The 24915-nt window shown below is 45.5% G+C and overlaps 1 protein-coding gene across 4 annotated transcripts in view; it reads left to right on the forward strand.

The window, feature by feature from the left end:
- Positions 1-24915, forward strand: part of RAI14 (retinoic acid induced 14) — a 138771-nt gene that overhangs the window by 63892 nt on the left and 49964 nt on the right. For all 4 annotated transcript variants that reach the window (XM_084783705.1, XM_084783708.1, XM_084783707.1 and 1 more), the window contains exon 3: positions 17130-17260. In XM_084783705.1, coding sequence (XP_084639831.1) covers positions 17130-17260 — 131 coding nt within the window. The remainder of the gene's footprint in view (positions 1-17129; positions 17261-24915) is intronic.

The raw sequence follows: 24915 nt of genomic DNA on the forward strand, positions 1-24915 counted from the left end.
CAGCCCTCCAGAAACTGCTCAGGAGGCTGAAGCTCACGGGTGGCCATTCCTTCGGCCAAGGAAGTGGTCTCCTTGCTGGGCTCTCTGTCTCCTGTGTCCCAGTGCTAAGCTGTAACTCACAGTGCCTGGAAAAGATTCCCTTTCTACACAGGGTCTGAAAACAACAGACTAGGACTTAAAATAGTGTACATTTATGAGAATACTGTGACCTATTGCATGGATCACCACGGCAAATCTACCAGCATAGGTTCTTCTGAATCTTAAAATAATGGATGGATGGATGGATGGATGGATGGATGGATGGATGGGTGGGTGGATATGTTGTGCGTGTGAGTGTGCCACAGAGAACTGTTTGCAAGAATGCATTCTCTTCTACCATGTCAGTCTTGGGAATCGAACTTAGGTCATCAGGCTTTGCAGAGAGTGCCTTTGTATCTCTTTATCCCATGAGTCTTTCCTACATCTAAAAGTTGGAGTCAGGCTTGATTGTCACGTCCATCATGTCATCTCAGTAGTGTGCAGGCAGAAGCCAGTGCATTGGAAGTTCAAGGCCCTTGAGGCAAGCCTACATGAGAGCCATCTCAAAAAACAAAAACAAACAAAAAAAAGCTTTAGTTTTCACAAATAATTTTATGAAATCCGCAGCCTGTTGGTATTTTAAAGTAATGATGAATGTAGGGGCTTTTTTTTTGGTGGGTTCTAGATTTACCCCTATTTTATTAGGAAATAATAGTGGCAAGGCGAGCTCTTCCTGATTGCCCCTCTCTCACAGCCCTTTGCCCTAGCTCTGCTCTGAGTACTTGGGTATTTATAGTCTCGGTGTTTAGAAGCACCCATGTGGCTTGTGCTTATGTTTCTGAAACACAAGCTGTTCGACCTGACTTTATTGCCTGAAGTGTATGTTGGAGAGAGAGAGAGAGAGAGAGAGAGAGAGAGAGAGAGAGAGAGAGAGAGAGAGAGAGAGAGAGAGAGAGAGAGAGAGAGACAGAGAGAGAGAGAGAGACAGAGAGACAGAGAGAAGGGGAGGGGAGGGGAGGGGAGGGGAGAGGGGAGGGGAGGGGAGGGAGGGAAGAGAGGCCCAGATGGTTTTTACTATACTGCATTTCTGTGCTCTTCACAAACTAATTAGAGGAGGAATATCAGAACGAGACTGAGGAGTCTGAAAGAGCCAGAATGCTGGAGGAAGTTCTCCAACTCCCTCCCACCCCTGGAATGTAACTTCCCAGGGCCCCGGGCCTTGCACTCCAAACAAATCTGCTGGATGAATGAACAACCCAGCTAGGACCTAGTGCCCTATTTACTGAGCACAAGCGTTTAACTGTATTAGAGAGGGAGCTGATTTCTCTCCAGCCCATCGGGTATATATTCAGTCAGATCTGTAGGTTGCTGGTTTCTCCTTGTCTTTGCTTTTTACAGCGGGCGGCATTCAAAAGTTTCTGAGACCAATCCAAAAACTCATTCCCCGACTTCATTTAAATCTCTTTTCTCCAGCGTAGCTCCACCTAGCATGAAAACTCTTGGGATTTGGGGGTAGAAAGGCATTTGGGGATATATTGGAGGGGCAGTTATAGATGTGGTGCTCTGGCTTGTTGGTTCACACTGGTTGTTTCTCTGACCAAATGCTAGTTCAGAGAGTGTGTCCTAGTCTCAGCTCCCTGCCTTATGGTCTGCCCTCCAGGTGAAGCCTTTACTAACCCTCCTACGCTATACAGTAGGGCTCATCTTAACTGAACACAGACAGTCATCCTGGTTAGGGTGTCAGCAGACTGGCTCTAGTCTAGCTACATAATGGTGTCAGGTTGATCCCACCCAAGGCTGTTCATACTTGTCACTCCAAACTGGATAGACTTGTGGCTTCTCCAGTGCTACTCCCCCAGACTGAGACTTCTTTCCAGTCAGGAGCTCAGAGGCTTAGCAAGCAGCAGCCAAGGAACAGCCTGTATAGATGCAAAGCCCATGAAAGAGATATGTCTCCCTTTCTTTCTTTCTTTCTTTCTTTGTTTGTTTCTTTCTTTCTTTTAAGATTTATTTATTTATTTATTATACAGAGCTCTGGCTCCATATACACCTGCAGGCCAGAAGAAAGCATCAGATCACATTATAAATGGTTGTGAGCCACCATGTGGTTGCTGGGAATTGAACTCAGGACCTCTGGAGAAGCAGTCAGTGCCCTTAACCTCTGAGCCGTCTCTCCAGCCCGTGTCTCCCTTTCTTGAGGCACCCTAATCTCTGTGGGATTCTGTTGATTGCCCCTCTAGCTGGAGATAAAGAGCTTGGAAGCTGAGGTGCTTGGAGGAATGAACTGTTGCTTCTTCGAACTCTGGGGGAACAATAGCATGCCTCCCCTCCCCTCCCCCCCTGGCCCCATCAGTACTTACTAATGCTGAGGCTGCCTCTGGCAAGGGCTGCCTCTGTTTCTGTAGTACATTTGGTTCTGGAAAAGACTCTTGTATTGAAGGTGTGGTCTCCAGTGCAGCAGCAACGTTCAGGGATTTGGGGAGCTGTTTGGATCACGAGGCCTGTAACCCTGGGTCTGAATTTGCCCACTGATGAATCCATATTTGATGCTGTTCTTTGAGGGTGGTGGAAATTTAAGTAGTGGGACCTGGGGGGGTGGGGTGGGGAGAAATAGGTCACTTCCCTGGAAGGGTAGATTTTGTTCAGGGGCCATCCTGAGGTGGGGAAGATGGGGCAGTTTTGCTGTGCCTCGTGTTCTTCCACCGTGCTGTTATGTCGTAGCACTGTCCAGAAACAAAGATCCAGGGAACCGTGAGCCAAAACCCTGAAACCATCAAGATACATCCTTTCAGCTTTCAGATCATCTTTTCGGTTGTTTTGCCAAATGATGGATAACTGACTAACACAGCTACGTTCAGATAACCTATGTAGGAGATAATGTGGCCTCGATGGTTTTGAAGTTGAGCCCAAATAGTTTTGTTCTGAGCAATGACATTGGTGATATCATAGGAGGGACGTCACACTAAGACTTATTTCAGGTGCTTAAAGTGCCATGCGAATCTTTTTTTTTTTTTTAAGATTTATTTATTTATTACCTATACAGTGCTCTGCCTGTATGTACACTTGCAGGCCAGAAGAGGGCATCAGATCTCATTATAAATGGTTGTGAGCCACCATGAGTTTGCTGGGCATTGAACTCAGGACCTTTGGGAGAACAGTCAATGCTCTTAACCTCTGAGCCATCTCTCCAGCCCCGAGAATCTTAATAGAAGAGAAAGCACTTAACGTTGTGTGATATCGGTGATCCCAAAGATTGAAAACTGTTTAAGTTTGGGGACTGAGGTATGAAGAAACAGGTTGGTAAGGTAGGGAACAGCAGCGTTTGTTACTGTTGGTCAGTATAAGCATTGCAGGACACGGGCATGCGTGCACAAAGATGTTCATGTCAGAGATGCTTGGATAATGAAAGCCCGGCAGCACCCTGAGAACTCATTACCACTGTGCTGCCTAATTTTTATCAGTTTGACACAAACCTAAACATATCTAGGAAGAAGGAATCTCAATAGAGGAGTTGCTTTCCTTAGATAGATGGTCCTATGGGCATATTTGGGGGGTATTTTCCTGATTGCTGACCAGACGTGAGGTGGCCCAGCTCACTGTGGGCGGAGCCAGCCCTGGGCAGGTGGTCCTGCGTTGTAAATGAAAGGGAAATGAGGCAGCCATGGAGCTCAGGCAGCATCCCTTCCTGGCATCTGCTTCAGTTCCTGCCTCTAGCTCCCTGGCGTGAGCTCCTGTCCTGGCTTCCCTTGGTTGCGGTTGCAGCCTAGAAGCTGAAGTAAGCCCCTTCCCTTCCAGAGTCGCTCCTGGTTATGGTACTTGGCACAGCAAGAGAGAGCAACTTAGGATGGCCACTTAGCCACAGAAAATGCCTGGCCGTACAGCTTTACTGCCAGGAGGCATTTGATTGATACACAGCCTGTAAAGAGTCTTTTAAAAGCAGATTAGCATAATGGTGTTTTACTTAGCCTGTTTATATACAAAGGAAAGGGTGTGTGTCCCTAGCTCTTGTGTAAAATACTAAAAATGGACAGTGGACAAAACCAGTGTTTTGTTCTAGTGGGTCCTACAATCCAGAACACAACAAAGAAATCTTATTTTTGAATGGTGGGACTAAAAGTGGTGTTATTGTTTTGTTCTTTTATCCTGTGTAATTTCTAGACTTAATCTAATATAGAACACACACACATACACACACACACACACACACACACACACACACACACACACAGCGCTTGTGTGGGCCTCAAGTTCAGTTCCCAGCACCCACATCAGCAGCTCTCAATGCCTGTTACTTCACCTCTAGGGAGTCTGACACCTCTGGCTCCCAGACACACTTAAACACACGTGCACACAGCAGTCCCTTCCACATAATTAAAAATAAAAACACCGGAACTTATACTATTAAATGCAATAAAAGGTAGAATATAAACTTGTGTCAGATGTCCACTATTTTAGGGTTTTTGTGTGCTTAATTTCTGACATGTCTCCAAAACCCCTGAGTTTTAAATATCTCTTCCCAGAAAGCTTTTAGTCAATTATTTTTCCTTCTGTCTTAGTTGGCCTAATAACTATTACCTCATTCCACAATCTGGCTTCTATTTCAACAGCTGAATGTCCTAAGGACTATTTGGCATTTGTAAATGGATGTGCTAATTTGGAAAAATGCCTTTATTACAGTATAAATCTTACACGTGACTTTTAAAATTATGTTGTAGTCCTCATTCTGAAGACCAGAAAATGAGAATGCACTTAATTTGTAAAAAAAAGAGCGCCAAATGCTATTCATCTGCTTCTCATAACTGCTTTGTAATTTATTAAGAAAGTATTTCAGAGAAATCAGTTCTACAGGGCTTATTTAAGTGACTAGTGTGTAATAAATCTGGGTGGGATCTCAGCATTTTGGGCAATGGTGGCATGAGAGGCCTATATTTTCTTGGCTATACAAACTTGGCCAGTGTCAGCCTGTAACGTTGAGTTGAGAACTGGAGGTAGCTCTAATTTCCGGTGACATCATCAGGCACTAGTTCTGCATAGCATACGTAATACCAATGGTCTGGTAACAACAAACACACACACAAGCATTTAAGGTGTGCAGGGCACCTTTCCAAGTGTTTAACTTATTAACTCATTCGGCCCTCACAGCAGGTCTCTGTGGAAAACAGTTTTAAGCACCCTCCCCCAAGAAATAAATGGGAGAAATGCAATTAGTTTTAACTCTACTGTAGCTTAAAATTCCGTAGCAATAGGCATGCCTTGGACAGCTTTTCGCTCGTGTAGACTAAAGTTTCAGTTAAATTTAAATATTCTCATGGGAAGATGCTGTATGTAAACACATTGTGGTAACAGTGAGAAAAGTTAGGAAGTTTTCATGGTTACACAGAAATTAATAGTTTTAGTATTTGCTGTACCTGGTTGTTTAAATTGTGTACAGTCCCAGTGTTGGACAGAGAGCAATTGTTGTATTCAGCATGCTAAAAAGAAATAGTCCAAAAGTACGGTCAGTGCCAAAACAGTATTGTGCAGGATGTGGGGGAAGGTGGCAGCACTTGCACAGAGCCAGGAGGACTTAGGCAGTTAGGAGGTACCCTGAGCACACAGTTAGCATGGCAGCCTTGAGAACAGTGTAGTCTTAGCAATTCAGGCTCTGGCCAGAGGGCTCACAAGTGCTTGGTGCTTCTGCAGGGACCCAAGTTTGGCTCCTAGCCTCCATGTTAGGCAACTTACAACTGCCTGCAATTCCAGCTCCAGGGGAGTCAAGCCCTTTTGTGGACTGTGGGGACCTGCACTTACACACACATATCCACAGGTTGATATAAACACGCACAGATAATTAAGATATAAAATCTTCTTAAAAACTCCTACTGGAACTCATGAGCTCTTCTGAATTAATACCTGTCATCATTCCATGAGATGCCTCTCTCTCAGCAGCATGCTGTTGCGGCAAGGACAGTGGATTGCAGGAAAACATGCTATCATAAGCCTGCAACACCTTGTCTCTTAATGCAGAACCAGGGCAACCGATATCACGTTTTTGTTTTTAAGCTCCACATTTATTTATTTATTTATTTATTTTGGTAGCTATAGTAACTGATTTTGCTTCCTGTCAGTCATATCAATTTCCACATTCATGTATCCTTATTTTTATTTAATTCTTGAATCTTGATCAACTGGGCTAGATATATATATATTTTTTTAATGTGTACAGTTGTGTTTGGGCAGAAGCAGGTTCTAGCTGCGCCTGTCTGAGAGTGATCCTGTTGTACTGGGTCCTAAGGACTGCCAGGGAGAGGACGGTAAGGTAACGCTTGGTTCCTCTGACCTGTGCTTAAAACAGTCCACTGGTGTTTGCTATGTAGTGTTCTGGGAAAATTTGAACCAGCCTGAACTGGAGAAGCCTTTGGGAGAAAAAAAAAAAGAATTTTTCTTTTTCTTTTAAATTAGTAAAAATTCACTAAGTTTTATACCTCGAAGTGCCGGTCATTTTATAGACATGCTTTTTTTAAAAAGTGGAGTAGGTTTTTTTGTTTGTTTTGTTTTTATCTTTTATTTTCTAGTTTTGCTTTGATGCCTACATTCCTGTATCTTATGCTAGTAGTGTCTCTCTTCCATTTGTGTCTTTTCCTTTTAGGTGTTTGAGTCCAGAATTTTTTTTTTCTTCTCATTACTCAATCTGCTCCTCACTGCTTCCAGCACATTTTAAACTTGGCCTCTCCATACCCTGCTGCCTGACTGAAGATTATCCTTCAGGGGCCTCGTCACAGACAAATCCGCCCTCTCCCCAGTTGAACGCCACTTTTTTTTTTCCTCTAGAAAAGTGTGATTTATTATCATAGGAACAAATGTGCTCTGATTACTCAAAGAACTTGTCTTCCTTTAGAGGGCTGGAGCTTAGCAACCGTGCTGTCTCTTACAGGGCATGTTCCTGTAGGACAGGGTATTCTCGTGTGGACTTTTGAGGAATGGGGAGAAAGTCTGTTGCCTGCTGTAAAGCTTTTCTTCAAATATCTCAGGCCACTGAGGGAGAAAAAGCAGAACACTCACTCGTCTCCATCCCTCTGTGCTGACGTTTTAGAAGTCCAGGTGCCTGAAGCGTATGAGGTCTGGCGAGGGTTGTAGCAGGAGTCTCTGACCAATGACAGTGGCAGTAGTGGCCTGGAAGTCACGGAGAGGTGACCCTTCCAGACACACGGAGCCCCACTTGCCTGTACAGTTGTCCTCCTGTGGTTACTGCTGTGCCTCAGGTGACCAAGTGGAAGGCTTACCACCACTTCTCCGTCTGACTTAGGTGCAAGAAGTGGGTTTTTGTTGGGCTTTTTTCCCCCCAGGGGTTTTCCTGGCAGACAGGAATGCAATTTATTAGCATTCATGGTCCAGAGACCTTTTTTTTTTTTTCAGATCTGTTCCCCTTGACCTAAAACTGCAAGATATATCCCACAGTTTCTAGCTTGGGTGTATCCTTTCCATCATTATTTGTGGAGATACAAATTGTCTCTTAATGTGTACTGTGCAGTTCACTTGAGTTGCAGAGTGATATAACATTTGAAGTTTAATGAAGTCCCCCAAAGTTCATGCTAGTTCTGTAGTTTAGAAAGTAGTGATGCTCTGGGAAAGCCGGCCTGCAGAGGTTCCCGACTTGAGTACCATCAGCAGAAATTCTCCTGTGCTAAAGCCAGTCAGCAGATCTGACTCTGGTCATGGGTACACAGTGTGACCCTGAATATCCACTAAAGCCTAGAGAAAAAGGACCATTATCTAAAATAACAATGGAATTCCCCCTTGGGGCTGTGAGTAATGACCAAATTGGCTAGCACTTCCTGAAGGCTTTACTGTCAGCCAGATGCTATTTCAGAAAAGTCTGATCCCTTTAAATCTCACAGCTGCCCCTAAATTGGGGTTACTCATTACTGTCTTTTATTCTATGACTGAAGCACACAAGGATAATAGAACTTGCCCCAGTTCCAGGATGGAGCCAGAAGTGTAGGACCCCTGGGAGGCTGACTTCAGGGTCTACACCTTGTAGCATTATTTATACAGCTTGTCAGAATGTTGACAGTGACATTGGAACTCTGTGGTTTTCCCCTGCTGGTGTCTAGGGTTTGATATAACTTTGACAGAAGGGAGCCAGTTGCTGGACAGTGTGAGGGAGCATAGTATGAGTCCATGTGAGGTTGACATGGTGGGGTAATAATATTCAGATAGCTGCAGTGGGCAGGGGGAGAGACTATCTTGGGACAGACATGAGGATGGATTCTTTCAATATATTTAGTAGCAGTGTTGTGTTAGGAGCTCAGTGGGCTGCTGGGTTTTTCACTTATCTTTTGAGTAAGCATCTGTTCCTCTCTGTCGGAAGTGCCCTTGTTGTAGGTCCCTGAGAGAAGGTGGAAAAGCCACAGTGCCTGTCCTTGAGGGGACACAAGGAGCGAAGTGCATGACAGGTTTCTGTCAAGGTTGTTTCTATAATAAGACATAATAAGTCATATGTCCTGGACTATGGAGTTTCAGAATTTCAAAAGCATTATTATTTTACATGGCTTCATTGGTTTTAAACGAGTGGTTAGTTGAGTGACAGGTGCCTGACATTTATATTACAGTAGTGTCAAAATCCATGGCCCAGGACATATAATAAAGCTCTGGTTTTGCTTGGCTAGACTTTTCTCCCTTTTGGTGATTTTTGTTTGTGTTAATTTATCACTCAGAATCTAGCCGAATCATAAAATTGGCTTCCCCATTGGCCTCCAAAAGGGTCAAGGTTACAACTCCATCCATAGAAACTTCCGCGGGGTTGTCTGAGTTCTCCACATCTGCCAGCATCGTCTTTAGCTTTGCTTTCTCTGTTGCTCCCGGAACTGTGCCGTTGACGAGCTGGGCTTTCCTGGGCCTGCCTGGGAGGCCTGTGTCCCCTGGGGCCTAGAGCAATGATGGTGTCGGTGGGGGGATGGCATCTCTACAGGCTCTTCTGAAGCCTGGGACAAATCAGACTGATAGTGACCCTCTATCTGTTGTCTGTGCTCTTAAGAAGCAGTGGCCTCTGCCTTCGGCATCAGGCAGAAGTAATTTCTTGGAACTAGTTTTTTTTTTCCCTTGTGGGTGGATATTGGAGTTTATTCTGAGTTTGCTATTATTGGAGTAGAGAAAGGCTACGACAAAGATGCTCTTTCTTGAGGACTGTAAGTGTCCAATTATAAATAAGTCAGTAGTATCTTTTGCCTCGAATCTATTAAAATATCCAGACAACTTAAAATTACCCTCTGGCTCCGAGGACACAGCTTAGTAGTAGCACGCTTGTGTAGCATAGAGAAGCCTACACTTAGTCCCCAGCACCACAGATGTGATAAGCAAATAGTGCCTCAAAACAGTTAACCCCGGGCTTATATGTGTAGTATTTTGACTACTTAAATCACTTAATGAGTTCTGAGGTTTCTAGCCCCTGTTTTAAAATGTATTGAAATTTCGAATGGTGACCTAAAGCTTTGGAACGTCCTCTGGAATCCAAGCTTAGTTGGTTCTGTTTTCATAGAGTGATTCATTGCAAAGTGTCCGAGTAGATCTACTCAGTGGCCTTGTGGAATCCATCGATGTGCAAAGCGTGTTCTTAGCAACTGTGTTTTGTTTTACAGTTTGGGAAACTATAATTGGAAAATACACAATGTTAAATGAGGTTAGGGCCAAGATTTGGACCCAACTCAGCACCGTATTCAGCTCCGGGGACTGAGGACACATGTGGAGCAAATCAGTGAGGGGCGGGGTTGCTGAAGGTCTACAATGGCAGCCCTGTGATTAGCCATGGTGAAGGATCAAGGGCCACCTGGTGGGAAATGAGCAGCCTTCTCTTTGGATGTCACTGTGCTGGTGTCCTGTGGCCGGCATAATAGAATACCACAAACTGCTAGGCTTAAAGAGGAGAGTTCAGGAGTTCACAGTTCAGGAGGCCAGGAACTCCAGAAGCAGAATGTTGGTCAGCTCACATCTTCTGGAGGTCCCATCTCTGTCCTAGATTCTGATGGATGCCTGTAGTGCTGTAGTCTTGACTTGTGGACCCTGCAGTCTGACCTGTGTTTCCATTATTAATGTTGCTTTCTTCTCCATGTTTCATGTGCTGTCTTTTTGTTGTTATTGTTGTTGTTATAAAGACAGTAGTTGTTGTATTTAGAAACCATCCCATAATCAGGATAATTTTGTCTCTAGATCCTCCAGATGCTTACTCAAAGGATAAGTGAAAAACCCAGCAGTCCACTGAGCTCCAAACAGAACACTGCTGCTAAATCAAACTGGTTTGATTTACAAAGACCCTGTTTCTTATTCAAATTAAAGCCTGAGGTAGAGATGTTTGGGAGACACTATTCAGCCCCATAGTCATTTACGACTTACATGCACCCTAAGATTAGGGCATCAAGACTGAGCCTTTCTCCTAACTTTTTTTTCTTAGTCCCCAAATGAATGATAGGCAACTGTGGCAGACTCTAAATCCATTGAATATCTCTGGTTTCAATCTTGAAATGATTCTGAGAAAAGGCTGGGCAGGGCACAGCAGAAAACAGAATGTTGAGAATTCACACTGAATCAGGTGGTGGGACACACCTTTAGTCCAGCACTCAGGGAGGGAGAAGCAGGTGAATTGCCATGAGTTCAAGACCAGCCTAGTATATAAAGCAAGTCCAGGACAGCCAGGGCTCCACAAAGAAAACATATCTTGAAAACCCAAGAAAATAAAAAGAGTTCGCACTGAATGTGTTTCTTGAAGGGCAGTTTTCATGACTAGTAAGTTTCTTTCACCATCATTTTGTCCCTTGTACATTTTTAACATCTATATTGGTCATGGTGCTGTGTAGGATTGGGATGGAAAACACCCTAGCCTCCGACTTTGACTATGTAGACTTTAAAAGACATGTGAGCAGGCTTAGTGGACAAACTCATTGTCTGGGTACTCCGTGTGAAGTCTGTATTGTGCCACTCTCACAAAGAGCAAGGCTTAGGAAGGAGGTTTCTAAGCACCCTAAGAGTGTGACCCGGAGCAGAAATGATAACAATCTGAGAGAACTGGGCGATGTTTTCTTAGAAGGTCAAACATGACTGTAGAAATGAGTCATTAGTCCAGAGCAGAGGCTGGGAGAAGGGAAGAAGACTCAGGGGTCATAGAGAAGGGAAGTGCCAGTGAGAGATAACCTGAAGGGACCGTGGGGTGGAGACCAGACCGTACAGGCAGGTCCAGCACTTAGTCCTATAGACCAAGGTCAGGGTTAGACAGCAATGTCAAATACTTACATCATGAGGTACTAGTAATTTAGGCTTTCCATTAATGGTAAAGAGAGCAATCTTGCAAGGCTTTACTCAGCTCAACTCCTGTCTATACCATCTACCTAATGCACTGCATCTACACCGTCTAGCAAACGAATCTGCACCCTTCACCATGTCTACACCATCTACCAAATGCATCTGCATCCTTCACACATATCCACATCATCTATAGAATGCACCTGCATCCTGCACACATGCCTACACCATTTACTGAATGTGCCTACATCCCTCACACATGCCTACACCATTTACTGAATGCAACTGCATCCTTCACACATGTCTACACCATTTACTGAATGCGCCTGCATCCTTCATCTACATCTACACCATCTACTGAATGCCTCCATCCTTCACCATGACTCTTCTCCATTTACCTAAGTACCACTCCCTGCATGATCTGATTCACCCTCTGGTCCAGAAATGTGCTTGTCTGATGGAACGTTCTGAAACGGCATTGGCTCTCTGTTTCGTTCACTTAGGGAGGGGACAGTAGCTCTCATTGTTGGCATACTCCTGGCAATGTTGTAATTTATCTTTGCGGTATTACAAAAAATTCACTAAAGGTTATGTTGCCCATGTAAAGAGAGGTAAATAGACACTTGTTGGATGACTGAACAAATGATAAGGCTTATCTCTTGTCTGTGTAATAAACTTCTATATCCTCTTTATTACTTTACACCTAGTAGGTAGCCACTACTAAGTACTGGCTGTTCCGCTGAACCTACAAGGAAAATTAGAGCTATGAAGCTTGCCTGTTTGTTGTCCAATTTTAAAGTTTTTAAGTATGTGCTATTTTTTTTTTCTGGACAGCATGAATCTGAAACCTTCCCAGTACAAACACTATTTACCTTCTACCTTTGCCTTGTTGATTGTATTGGCAAAGCAATCTGCTCTTCTTTACAAACTACAGGGGAAAATGAACTTTTCCAAATATAGTCTCTCCAATTGTTTTCCCCCATGGCTGCTCCAGGACACCCACACAATAGGAGTTACTTCAGTTTGCAATGGTTTGGGCTTTAGCGTCTTTCCTAATGACTCCAAGAAACTATTTTTTCTTCCTTTCTGGATCACTTCTGTGCCACTGGACTACTGTTCTTGGATTGATACATTTCAAAATTCATGCCTGCCCGCTGGCCAGATGTCTGTGACCACTGGATTTCCACTGGTTTTTCAGTTTTCCATGATTAAACAAAATAAAAGAAGATGATGCCATGTCTGTCCAAAGGCATATGTTGCTAGTTGCCAAGGCCCCAGGATTCATCAGCAGTTGACATGCTGTTGCTCCCCTGGATGGAGATCAGGGCTTTCAGAGGCCACGGTTCAAGGGAAGAGTCGTGAACAAGTAGGTGTCATTTGGAAATGATTTGATAGCTGGGAGACTTACCAGCTAGCCACTGAAAATCTCATTTGTGATATATTAGCAGGAATGCTGAGAGCCTGCATTGAGGGTAGGGTCTGCCTTTCCCACATGGAGCCCTTCATAGCTGACACATTACACATGTCTCTAGAGTGTAACATACGGCTTCCTGAACTTGCAAATGTAGTCTCCTGCTCTGTTGAAATAATGTCTGTTTAAACAGTCTCCTGGAAAAGTGAAGCCGGGCTCAATAAAATAATTTCATGTCCAGGAAGCTTTCTCTAGGGTCCTTTAAAAATGTGATTTCTGAGGAACGTGCTAGAAGGTTTGCATTAAGGTGTTACCTGCCTCTATATCCATAATGGATGTCAGGTTATATCCGTACAAGGATATGTTTATTGTACATATCAAAAGACGCATGGTGAATTAGCTAGGCAGGACGGGGGCAGATCATCTAATTTAAGAATAATAACCTCAGTGTGATGGTATAGACCCATTGTCCCAGCCAGTCCCAGGCTAGGGGAGGAGGAATACAAGATTAAAACTTCCCTGGCTACAGGTCAAGGCCAAGGCCAGCCTGGGCCCCTCAGTGAGACCGTTTGAAGCTACATGCAAGTTCTCTCTGTATTATTTGCGTGAGTCTGACAGCAGCCTATGCCTTCATCACCATGTGGGTTTATGGATCTTTCAGAAGTTTAAGAGCCAGGTTTTGGCAGCAGGTTGTCTCTGTTGTAGACATAATGGTGGTAATGTGTCTACCCACCCACCTTTGACCCAATGTCAACTGAAGCAGAAACTGCCCCACATGATGGTTGTTTTGTGGATATGAGGGAGGGAGGAGAAACAGAAGAGATGTGTAACCTATCAATTACCTATAGAGAAATATATGTGAATAGACTATGTATCTACCTATATAGGTACATAGTTATATAGATAGATCTATAGGTATAGGTATATAGATAAATCACTATCAAGTGCTTACCAAGTGAGTGATGGTGAAGCCGCCAACCAGGTTGCAGGATAGACCGGGGCCTCTGTGTAGTCCTGTGCATCCCTTTCTCACCAGACACGGCACCCCAACTCCTAACCACCATTCTGACATTTATCCCATTTATACACAACGCGATTCCACCTCTCCTGAATTTTTCTTCATATGCATTCAGTCATAGTAAGTGGGGCTTTGCATGTTAATCTTAACTTCTCTCAACACTGGTTTCTAATGACCGTCTGTGCTGCTGCACCCCATTCGGTTCACTTCGGTTACCCTGAGCCTCCCCTTGATGGGATGTAGCCTGATCTCCTTGGATATTTGCTCCATTTATAAAAGTTTGTCTCTTTTTGAGTGGTTCCGTTAACATTCTACAGCAGATCTTATGGATACATTGGGCATGCATCCTTGATGAAGGCCTAATTGGCTTTTGTAGGAGACAACTAAATAGCACTAGAATGGGGAGTTTTTCTCTTTTTCCTATCCCGTATCTATAAAGCCCTCGAGGAGGACAAAATTGGTTCAGTTGAATCCTCTAGTCAGCCCTGGCATAGATTCTGGATGTTTCTGAATGGGACCAGCGAGAGTAGTTGCTGGGCCTAATGGGCCTTAAATCACTGGGTCAGAATCTCCAGAAAGGGACTGGGAGTCAGAGACTCAACCAGCACCTAGGAGGTTCTTGTGAGGGAGACCCTGGCTCACCCCAGTTGAATTTATGAGGCTTGGCATTTTGGTCATGAAGAAATTTGAGGAGAGTAGCCACGGTTACAAATCTCGGGAAAGTGGCCTCTGTGTGGAAAGGCTGAGGAAGTCAGATTCATTTAGGCTGTAAATGTATTTTTTAAAAGACTGAAGCATGATTTAATTGTCTGCAAGAAAATGAAAGAATTTTATTATGACAGAGCAAAGATTTGCTAAGCCAAGAGAGATTTAGATTAGTCAACAGGGAGCACATCCTGAACATCCTCCAAGCACCAGGGATGTAAGAACCAAAAGCTACAGTTCAGCGTCTTCAGGGAACTGAAGGTTTGCGATGAAACGAACAAACCAGAACCCTCAAACAAAAGCCAGGATGCCATATTTCATCTTGTCTAGACGGTAGGGTTCAGTGGAGCTGGGTAGGTGGCCCCCGAGGACACAGCAGAACAGAGTGGCAGACAGAGGTGACCAGCAAGGTCCTGAGAGCCCGCAGAGCCCTGGCCAACAGCAGCTGGCCTCTGTGTGGGTGGTGGATGACGGGTGTTCTAAAGCAGCGGCTTCCATTGTTTTTTATTGTGATTCTCCCATAAGAAGTAATTGTTGTCACAGCTGTCATCGCCCAGTGTGTGCCTTTACACTGGCCAAGCGTTTCAAAAGGCATTCGGTCTTACTAAACCTGAGCACCTGGTAGTGTCTTTTCTGTTTTGCTTTTAGGATGCCAGCTTAACCCTGAAGTAGGTAGAAAACTCTTCTAAGTGACCAGCATTGGACATGTCTTGAGGGTTATTAGAGGAGACAGTTTTCAGAGTCGGGAAGTGGTGTGGTCGATACGTGATGGTCTCTGGAAACTTCTTTTGATTCTGGAGCACAAATGGATTACTTGGGAATGTCAGAGGAGAATGCCAGACTTCGTGTCCGTATCCAGCTGGTCCTGTCTTTTGGCTGTAGTTTGACATAGACAGATGACCTTTCAGATTTCTGCTAGTCTTTGACTTTAGTGTTGTGCTTCTTGGTGGAAGAATAGGGGACACAGGGGGACAGGTAGCCAAGAGGAATTGGCTTCTAGATTCTTAAGAGCAGTGACGTCAGAGAGCTTCTCAAACCTGCCCCATGTTGTGCTTGGCTGAGATGCTGTGGCAGGGGACAGTGTGTGGAGAGGTTCTTGAGGAAGATGAAGTTTAGAGAAAAAAAAAGTGGAGGTCACTTTTCCAGCTCTGCCTTTCCAGTTTGCTCTGAACTCTTTCTCCGTTCAAACCCTTGAAGTCCCCGCTGTGTCTGAGCACCCGGCCTTGTCCCCTGCCCTGTGAGGCCAGTGCGCAGCACTTGCAGCCAATTATTGAGCATCCACGTGGAGAATGCATCTTCATTTGCTTAGCGGCGCCTACAGCCTAAATTAGGGTCCCATCAGAATGCGGGCAAGGACCTTTCTTACCCCATCCTCCCCAGAGATCCACCCGGAACTGATTTTGGGACCCCCTTGTTATCCAGTTGTTTTCTGAAAAATGGGATGCCTTAGCAGCTGCTGACAAAAAATTCTTTCATGTGGCCTCGCCTCGCTTAAATGCTTTCAATCCCGTCCATTAAGATCTCACATCCTTCTGACCGGCCCAACCCAGTTTTAATTCAGTCAGTTTAGGTTAGGAAAGGATTTTCACAGGGCCTGGCCCTTTTAGGATAATGTAGCTAGAGATCACTGGCTGTAAGTGTACTACTGAAGTGTTCTTCTAGTTATAAAATGGCCTAAAGGAGAAAGCAACTGCAGCCTGTTTCTTAGTGTGTGCTGCAGGCAGGTAACACTTGTTAGACTTGTAATGAAATCCGGTGCCCTCACCACGCACTTTTGTCTTCCCTTCAGTGAGAAGCTTGGTTGTTTGGTTTTTTGTTTTTTGGTTTTTGTTTTTTTTGGGGGGGGGGGGGACAGGGTTTCTCTGTGTAGCCTTGGCTGTCCTGGACCTGCTTTGTAGACCAGGCTGGCCTCGAACTCACAGAGATCCACTTGCCTCTGCCTCCCGAGTGCTGGGATTAAAGGCATGCGCCACCATGCCCTACTGGGAAGCTTGGTTTGTAGTCAAGAAAATGCCTAATTTTTTTTGTTCCTGCTACAGTAGGAAAGTGGGTGGCGGTGGCCTCGGCAAACTTTGATAAAAATACAGTAGGAAGTAATTATTCAAAGCCATGGTCATTCCATGTGGTACTTACTAGCTGTCTCACAAACTGTGAAGAACTCCGTTTGTGCACTGGCTCTTTGATGTGTAATAACGTGGTCAGAGACAACCTTTTGTCACTTACTGACACTTTGTTGAGTCAGCTGCCTGGACATCTCAGAGAATTAAGACCTGGTACCCAGGCCAGAAGGAATTGTTTGCGTTTTAAACCATTGGTAACCTTGAACTATTGGCTGGTTTGGTTTGGTTTGGTATCACCATGCACTTGAGTGAACTGTGCACTAGGTCAAAGGCCCATGTTCTCAGGCACCAGCCGTCAAGGTTAGCTGGCGACTAGGTAAAGAGTAAGCTGGCCCGTGGTTCTACATTGCTTCATCTTCTGAAGGGTGGCTGCCAGGAGTGACCCTGTCTTGGGGTTTGCCGACGGCTAATGTTTCATCGAACTGTTGTGTTTTCTTTGGGAAAGCCAGCCTTCTCCGGTGAAGCTGAAGGCGCTTTTAAAGCGGCTGGCTGGGAGCAGGGTGTGATTGGACCTAGGGAGACATGCGCACAGCTGTGGCTGATGTTGCTCACCCCTCTAACTCCGCCTCTGCCTTTTGCTCCACAGACCAATGAGTGGAACAAAAACGATGACCGGCTGCTGCAGGCTGTGGAGAACGGAGATGCTGAGAAGGTGGCCTCTCTGCTGGGCAAGAAAGGAGCCAGTGCCACCAAGCACGACAGCGAGGGCAAGAGCGCGTAAGAGAAAATACTAGTTTTCACATGTGTTTGTCAAGGGTTGGGGAGCGTGTCAGTCGTAGAGTGTCTGCTAAGCATGCCCAAGTCCCTGGGCTCCAAGACCAAGAAACAAAACACAAACCCCCAAACATTGGCTTATTTCAAGGGAAGTTTGACCAAAATGCTTAAGGGGCCTTGAAAAAAATTCCTGCTGACCCCTTCCTAACCCTATCCGAAAATGTGTGCCTCTGTTTCCTTTCCCATCCAACTCCAGACTACATGTTGAGCTTTCCCTGGTGGCTGTGTTTGTTCCTGGAAACAACCAACCAACAATTGCACCAGAGAACAAATTAACGCCGGGACTGCAAGCGGTTGGCAGCTGGGAAATTAATTCTCCCTTAGAGAAGAACCAACACAGCTTTCAAATGTTATAGCTTGTGATTTGTTAAAGCACTCGTTAGCATAGGTACTGATTGCGTGAGCACTGTAGTAAGACTTTGCTTCAGGTTTGCGTGCCCTGAAATTCCTGCTTTCCACAATTAAAACTATGTGGGAGAGGGAGGAAAGGGGGGGCTGTGGAGAGAGCTTATAACCGCCTTTCCTCTTGGTAGTGGAGCTGAGATCTGTGACTCTGGAGTCACACAGGCCTCTCGTGTGGACTCTATTATACTTATGACCTCCCAATCCTTGACTGTCACCTTTCCCCCCTCTTGTTGTTAAGACAAGGTTGACTCTCACCTTTCCCCCCTCTTGTTGTTAAGACAAGGTCTTCCTACTGTATCCCTGGCTCTTCCTGGAACTCACTACGTTGACCAAGTTGGCCTTGAACTCACAGATATGTGCCTACCTCTGGTTCCCAAATGCTGGGAGTAAAGGTGTGTGCCACCATGCCTGGCTGGGCCTCACTTTGGGTGTCCTCAGTAGCAGCTGTGTGACAAGGGCTTGGGTGCCAGTAGCTTCCTTACCCAGAGATCCCAGCAGCTGGGAAAGAGACCTAGGTGTGGGCTTGTTCTTGGCAGGTTTCTCCAGTTGGTAACTAGGGTGCTTTTCTGAGAACTTCTAGAAATTTTAGACTTCCAGCAGAGCTGGCAAACATGGCTTGCTGTCTGTTGCTCATTAAGGCCTGGCCCATGGCTGGCCCTGAGCTACAAAGGCAGAACTGAATAATTACAGCAGAGACCATATGGCGTACAGAGGCCCAAGTACTCATTGCCTGGCCCTTTACTTAAAACATTCATTTTCCTTTGCGTTTAGGTAAAGCAGATGGGGTATTTGCCTTTGATCTCATTCCTAAGAGGTGGAGTCTCTTCCTAGGGACCATGGTGTGTTCACAGTTAATAAAGGTGCAGGAGAGCACGGATGACCCACGGCTGTAGGTGGTGTGTATACAAAACTAGCACAGTTCTCACTCACAGGAGACACTCGAGAATCTGGTCCCTTCTTTCTCCCTCCAGACGAGTGGTTCTCAGTCGAGAAAGCTTCTGCTCTGCAAATGCCTAAAGTGCTTAAAAAAGATGTTTGTAATCCTGTGCCTTGGGAGCCCAGGACGTCTCCTCTTCTGTCCTGAGGTTTCTGGTGACAGATGGTGCCTTTTGTCCTAGTCTGCCACAGTGTTCCTGCAACTATTCCTTGTGTCCAGGTATCTGTATAAGACAGCCTTTTTATAGTCATCCCAGGGGAAGACGTGATAAATGCTTATGACAGTTTTGACCAAGAAAACATTCATTAAAAAGAAGACAGAAAATTCACATTGGCAACTTAGACACAGGCGTGAAGACCTTATAAAGTTTGTTCCTTATTCCCCATTTCTTATGTGTAGAATGAATAGATGAATAGACAGCTAAGATGACCTCTTTCCTGTTATGGTAAAAGACACATCACACTAAGCAGTTTTGGGGTTTTGTTTGTTTGTTTGTTTTTCAAGACAGGGTTTCTCTGTGTAGCCTTGGCTGTCATGGACTTGCTTTGTAGACCAGGCTGGCCTCGAACTCACAGTGACCAACCTGCCTCTGCCTCCCAAGTGCCCGGCCACACTAAGCATTTCAAAGTTTTTTTAAATATACAATTCCTTTCACCTAGCACTTTTCGCAGCACGGTTCATCGTCCCCACAGAATCCCAACCTCTCCTTCTCCCTGTGACAATCATTAGTGAACTTGCAGTCTCTCTACATTTGCCTCTTTGGACTATTTCGTGTGACTGGAGTCATGTCTGTGGCCTCTGCTTCTAGCTTCTTCACGTGGTGTGTGCCCAGGGCTCATCCATGGTTTGGTATGTGCCAGTGTTCAGTCTATCCTCTCACAGTGGTTGCACTGTATCCAGAAGTTGCACGGAACCCCCTGCCTTCATTTTTACAAATGATAAAAGCAAGGCTCCCCCAGTCTTGTTTTCAGAAGGCATTCATACTTGGAATTCAACTCTTTTTTTCTGAATGATCCTTACTTAGAAGAACCATTGAAAGAAAGGAAGGGAGGAGTGACCCCTTTTCCAGTGCAGGTTTTTCCATATGTTGTTATCTGTCCACACTTCCTGCTTGGGATACTTGTTTGAGGACTGAACTTATAAAACTGCCCGCCTTTTAACATCAGCACTCGGAAGGCAGAGCCAGGTGGATCGCTGTGAGCTCGAGGCCAGCCAGATCTACAAAGTGAGTCCAGGACAGCCAGGGCTATTATACAGAGCAATCCTGTCTCAAAAACAACAACAACAAACAAACAAACAAACAAACAAAACAACAAAGAAACAAACAAATTAAACTTTTAAAGGCAGTGTGGAAATAAATATTATCTGGCTTTATGTTTCTCGGCTAACCTAATGGTTGGAATATGCACATTGAGGTGGGGCTGGGAGGCAAGAAACCACTTCCTTCTTCCTTTATTACCCTGCAACAATGCAAACTCGAGGCTTCTGCTATAACGAAGACCTGTGTGGCACCAGTCCTTACCTCAGCCTTCTCGTCTGTAGATGTTGGCCCCTCTGTGCTGAGGGCCCCTGTGATCTGTCTGATTCTGGAAATGTGTTGTTGTACCTATTCTTTCCAGGTGCATTTGACTGGGTAACACACGGACCACAGTGCCCTAGGAAAAACTCGGCATCTATGACAAACCAATACTAGCCTTGTCCCCTCAGCTGCGATTCTTGGCTGGACCAGACCAGTGGAGCTTACAGTGGTGCTCAGTGTCCCTAGTGGACATGTAAGAGATACTTTTGCCTTTCTCTCTAAAGGCTAAAGCCACATCACGAACTTGTAAATTATATCCTTGGCCATAGTTGTCCTTATTTTTGGCCTTTTCCTACCTTATTGTGTATACAGCTCTATGGCAAAATTAGGCATCAGAACCCTTTTCGAGAGAGCTTTCAGGCTTAGGGGTTATGCCTGTGAGTGTGGAGTCTTGACTTGGTTATCCAGGGTCATCCCTAAGTGACGTGAATGTGCTCTCCTTATGTGCCCTCTTCTTCTGTATGTCCCTGCCTTCTCTTAGGTGAAAAGGCCCAGAGATCAGCCCAGGCTCTATGTCCAGTTACATCCTACAGTCCTGACAGAACAGGAAAAGGAGCGATACTTCCACTAAGTGAAGCCTTGCTTTCCGAAGGACCTGAATTTCATGCAGGGGTTAAGGTCCAGGGGGCCAGGGCCCTAGCACTTCTGCAGGCTTAGCCTTTCCCTATGTTCTAGGCACAAAGGAACCATCGCTGTGATTGCTGTGGAGGAATGCCCCCCCTTTTTTTTTCTGCTTAGAATGCTTCACCAATACATTACCTTGGGGTGGCTTAACTTGGGATCCAGGGGAAATAGCAATTCTGGAAAAGCACCTACTACCCACACCCTTGTTTCCAGGACAGTTCGAATAGAAGAGCACTCAGCTTGGACTCTCCAGAGGATCAACAAGCCTAGAAGTCCCAAGCACGTGGTGGTCAAAGTAGCCATTGCTCAAACATTCTCTAGAAACTTCCATAGCTCCAGGCCAGATGAGTAGCTTGGAAATTCCTGAAACTTTTTAAGTTTATTCATGAATATCCCCTGCCATGGCAAGAGGGGAATCTCTCTCTCTCTCTCTCTCTCTCTCTCTCTCTCTCTCTCTCTCTCTCTCCCTCCCTCCCTCCCTCCCTCCCCCCCTCTCTCTCTCACACAGATACACACACGTCTTCCTCCAACACTGATCACAGAGGGCTTTCAAAAAAAAAAAGTAAAAGCTGTTGAATGACTGGAATTCATTTAGGAAAGAGTAAAATGAGGGTGCTGGCTTGGTCAGAGGAGAACAAAACAGTTCAGGGCAGAAAGTTATAGCTCTGGGCTGTGTTTACGGAGTGAGGCTTGGCTTTTCTTGGCCTCATCTGGTCTCTTTCCATCGGGGAGGTGAGGATGTGGGAGAGAGGATGTCAGGACCCCGAAACCTTAGCGTGGAAGAGTCTAATTACTTCAAGATGGCTCCCCGTGTGTTGGATGTGCCTTTAATTAAAGCTGTGTGTGTGTTTGTCTTAAGAACAAGCAGACTAAATAAAATCACTACTGGGACCGTAGTATTTGATCAAATTCTTGCCAGGGCATACGTGCAGAAACCTGGGTGGAGGGTGGAGAGGGGAAGAGAAGGAAGGAGAGGTGGGAGGAGAGAGAGAGAGAGAGAGAGAGGGAGGGAGGGAGGGAGGGAGGGAGGAAGAGGACATGGGGGGGGTGGGAAGGGGAGACAGAGAGGGAGGTGTGTAGGGGAGAGTGTATAGTTCCACATTTCAGAAACCTGATCTCTTTAGCCTTGAAAGCACAAACTCGTGCAAGTAGTACTTTTCCATGAGTGGAACTGAGGCATAGAGGAACAGCTTTTGTGCCCCGCACACCAGTACAGTCAGAGACTTCTCCAGCTAGTGACCCTTTTCTCCTCCCTGCCTTTCAGTTTGCTCAGGATAGGGCTGTGTGAGCTAGTTGGTACCAGCAGTTCTGTCTTAGACATCTGTACCACATGCTCAGCCTTCTCTAGTTCTTCTCACAGAGGACTTGTAAAGTATGTAATAATAGAAACCATTACGTACTGTACGGGATTGCAGCCTCTGCCCCTCTCCGCAGCCTCGCTGGATATAGCTTCCCTTTGAAGGTTGTTCTTAGCGATAGGTGCTTGGACTCTGGGGCATGAGGACTAAGTGTTTCTCTCTTGAAACTGCTCTGGAAATTGGGGCCCAGCCTGTGATATTCCTTATCCCCGACTCATAGCTTTCTCCTTTCTGTTGTTACTTGATGCACCGCACAGTCTATTTGAGGCCACAAAATAGATTTTTAAAATTTATTTTTTTTGTGTGTATGAATGTTTTGCCTGCGTGTGTGTTTATATGCATCATGTGCGTGCCTGATGCCCATGTCGGTCAAAAGAGGGCATCAGACCACTGGAAATGGAGTTACTGATGGTATGAGCCACCTACATGGGTGCTAGGAATTGAACCTGGGTCCTCTGCAGGAGCGGTTAGCGCTCTTAACCTCTGAGCTAGAGCTCTGGCCCTTGCATCAGTTTTAAAAGGTGAATGAATCCGTTGGGGCCCCACAACGCTTACCTCTCTACATGACCTTCTTGAGATGGTGAAGGGCAGGTAGTAGGGCCTAGCTGGGGTGAGTAGGTTACTAAAGCTCGCACTTTCACATAACCCCATCCTAGGCATCATCTTTTCCTTCCTTCTGCACTGCTTTTTGACCCCAAAGAACAGCTTCTGTCACCAGAATGTTCTGCCTAAGTATATAGAGCTAAGCAGCTGTGGATGACTGAGCTCCTGAAACTTGGCCTAATAGAAAGGTTGGAGCCGTTTCTCTCACTAAGAGCACTTGTTCTTGCACAGGACCCAGCTTTAACACCTAGGACCCACAGGGCAGCTCACAACTGTCTGTAGCCCCACTTTTTGGGGATCTGACATCCTCTTCTGGATTTTGCAGGCACCATGCATGCATATTGTACAGATGCATACATGTTGGCAAGCACTTATGCACATAAAATAGAATTAAAGAAAAAAAAATGATTTTTACCTCTCAAGATTTCTGTAAGGTACTCTGGTGACAGAGGCAAAAGATAACAAGTCTGTGGTGGTGTGAGTGACGTGTCCCTCATAAGTCTCGGGGGGCCAAATACCTGGTAACTAGTTGATAGCTGTTTGGGGGGGGGGGATTAGCAAGTATGGCCTTGCTGGAGAAAGTGTGTCAATGTAGGTGGGCTTTGAGATTAAACACACACACACACACACACACACACACACACACACACACACACACCCTGTCTTATGTGTTTTCTGTGTGTGGTTTAAGATGTAAGCTCTCAGCTTCTGCTCCAGCCACCGCACCTGCCTACCACCTTCTACCTGCGCTCCGCTAGCATGCCTAACTCCCGGAAGCTGTAAGCCCCACATAAGCTCCTTCGAAAGTTGCTTTGGTCGTGATGTTTTGTCACAATAAAAGAGTAACTAAGTACCAGGAAATTAGTACCAGGAAGTAGGATACAGTATATACCAAGACCAAGTTCTCAGCACAAAGGAGTCGTGTTTGCCCCAGAAGGACAAAGGACAGGGGGTAAAGAGACAAAGAGAGGAGCTGGAGGGAGAAGGGGACAGGAACAAGGGAAAGGAGGAAGGGATATTTGCCCCTGAGGGACAAAGGCCTGCCTGTGGAGAGAGACAGGACAGCCGTGACCCACAGGAAAATGACAGTTTATAAAGGGAAAAGGGGGAAAACTCTGTGTTAGGATGAAGTCATTAATTTTAATTGGGCATGTTAATTATTTGGGCTTTTAATTGTTGGGCTTTGAGAGCTGGACTGTGGTGTCCAAACCAGGGACTAGACCTTTGGTGTCCAGCTTTAGAGATGTAATCTAGTGGTTGTTTGTTTGTTTGTTTGTTTGTTTGTTTTAGCAAGGAGGAGAAGGATAAAGGACAAAATGTGTCCATGGGTGCCATGTTTGCTACGCTCGGGCCTGCTAAAGCCCTTTACTGTGGAATAGGCTTGACTAACCACACTAGGTTTTTGAAGGAATGGAAAATGTAGAATGTTGGACTAGAAAAGCAGTTGAACGCTAAGTAGAGTGTAATAAGTCGTCCTGGGAGGAGCTTGGAAGTCAGCAGTCCTGAGCCGTGACTGTCGAGGTCCGTAGCAGGGACTTCCAGAGGGGAGCACTGTTAGCCACCCAGGAGTTGTGAGTTATGACTACAGTGAATCTGGAAACTAGAAACCACTAATGAAAATACTGCTTTAAAGCTGTTTGCAAAGTTGGATTAAATAAGCAGTCAAGTACTATAACACTTGGGTGACAGCAACAGGGCGATTACTACAAGTTAGTGGCCAGCTTAGTGTACATACATAACAAGACCCTGTCTCAAAACACAGACAAGTGGAGTACGTCTTCATCTGATGATGAAGAATTTTAAAGATGAAGATGTGTGACTGTTGCCCGGATCTCTGGCTGACCTTCTCCTCCTGGTTGGCGAGAAGTGCCTGCTAGGGCTGATGCTACCCCTGGTCCAGGGGTCAGAGAGATCCTGGGAAACTCACTCACCCTGTCAGAGAGTAGAGCAGGGAGGGTGAGGATGGAGCTCTTGAGCACACAGCTAATGCCCTTCAGTCACTCACAGGAAAGAGGGCATCTGGAGCAAGAGGTTCTCACGCCGAGCAGCAGCCAAGCAGTTCAAAGGTCAAGGCTATTGCAGTCACTAGCGG

Source organism: Acomys minous (genome assembly GCF_964271855.1).
Source record: "Acomys minous genome assembly, chromosome: 5".
NCBI classification, from domain to species: Eukaryota; Metazoa; Chordata; class Mammalia; order Rodentia; family Muridae; genus Acomys; species Acomys minous.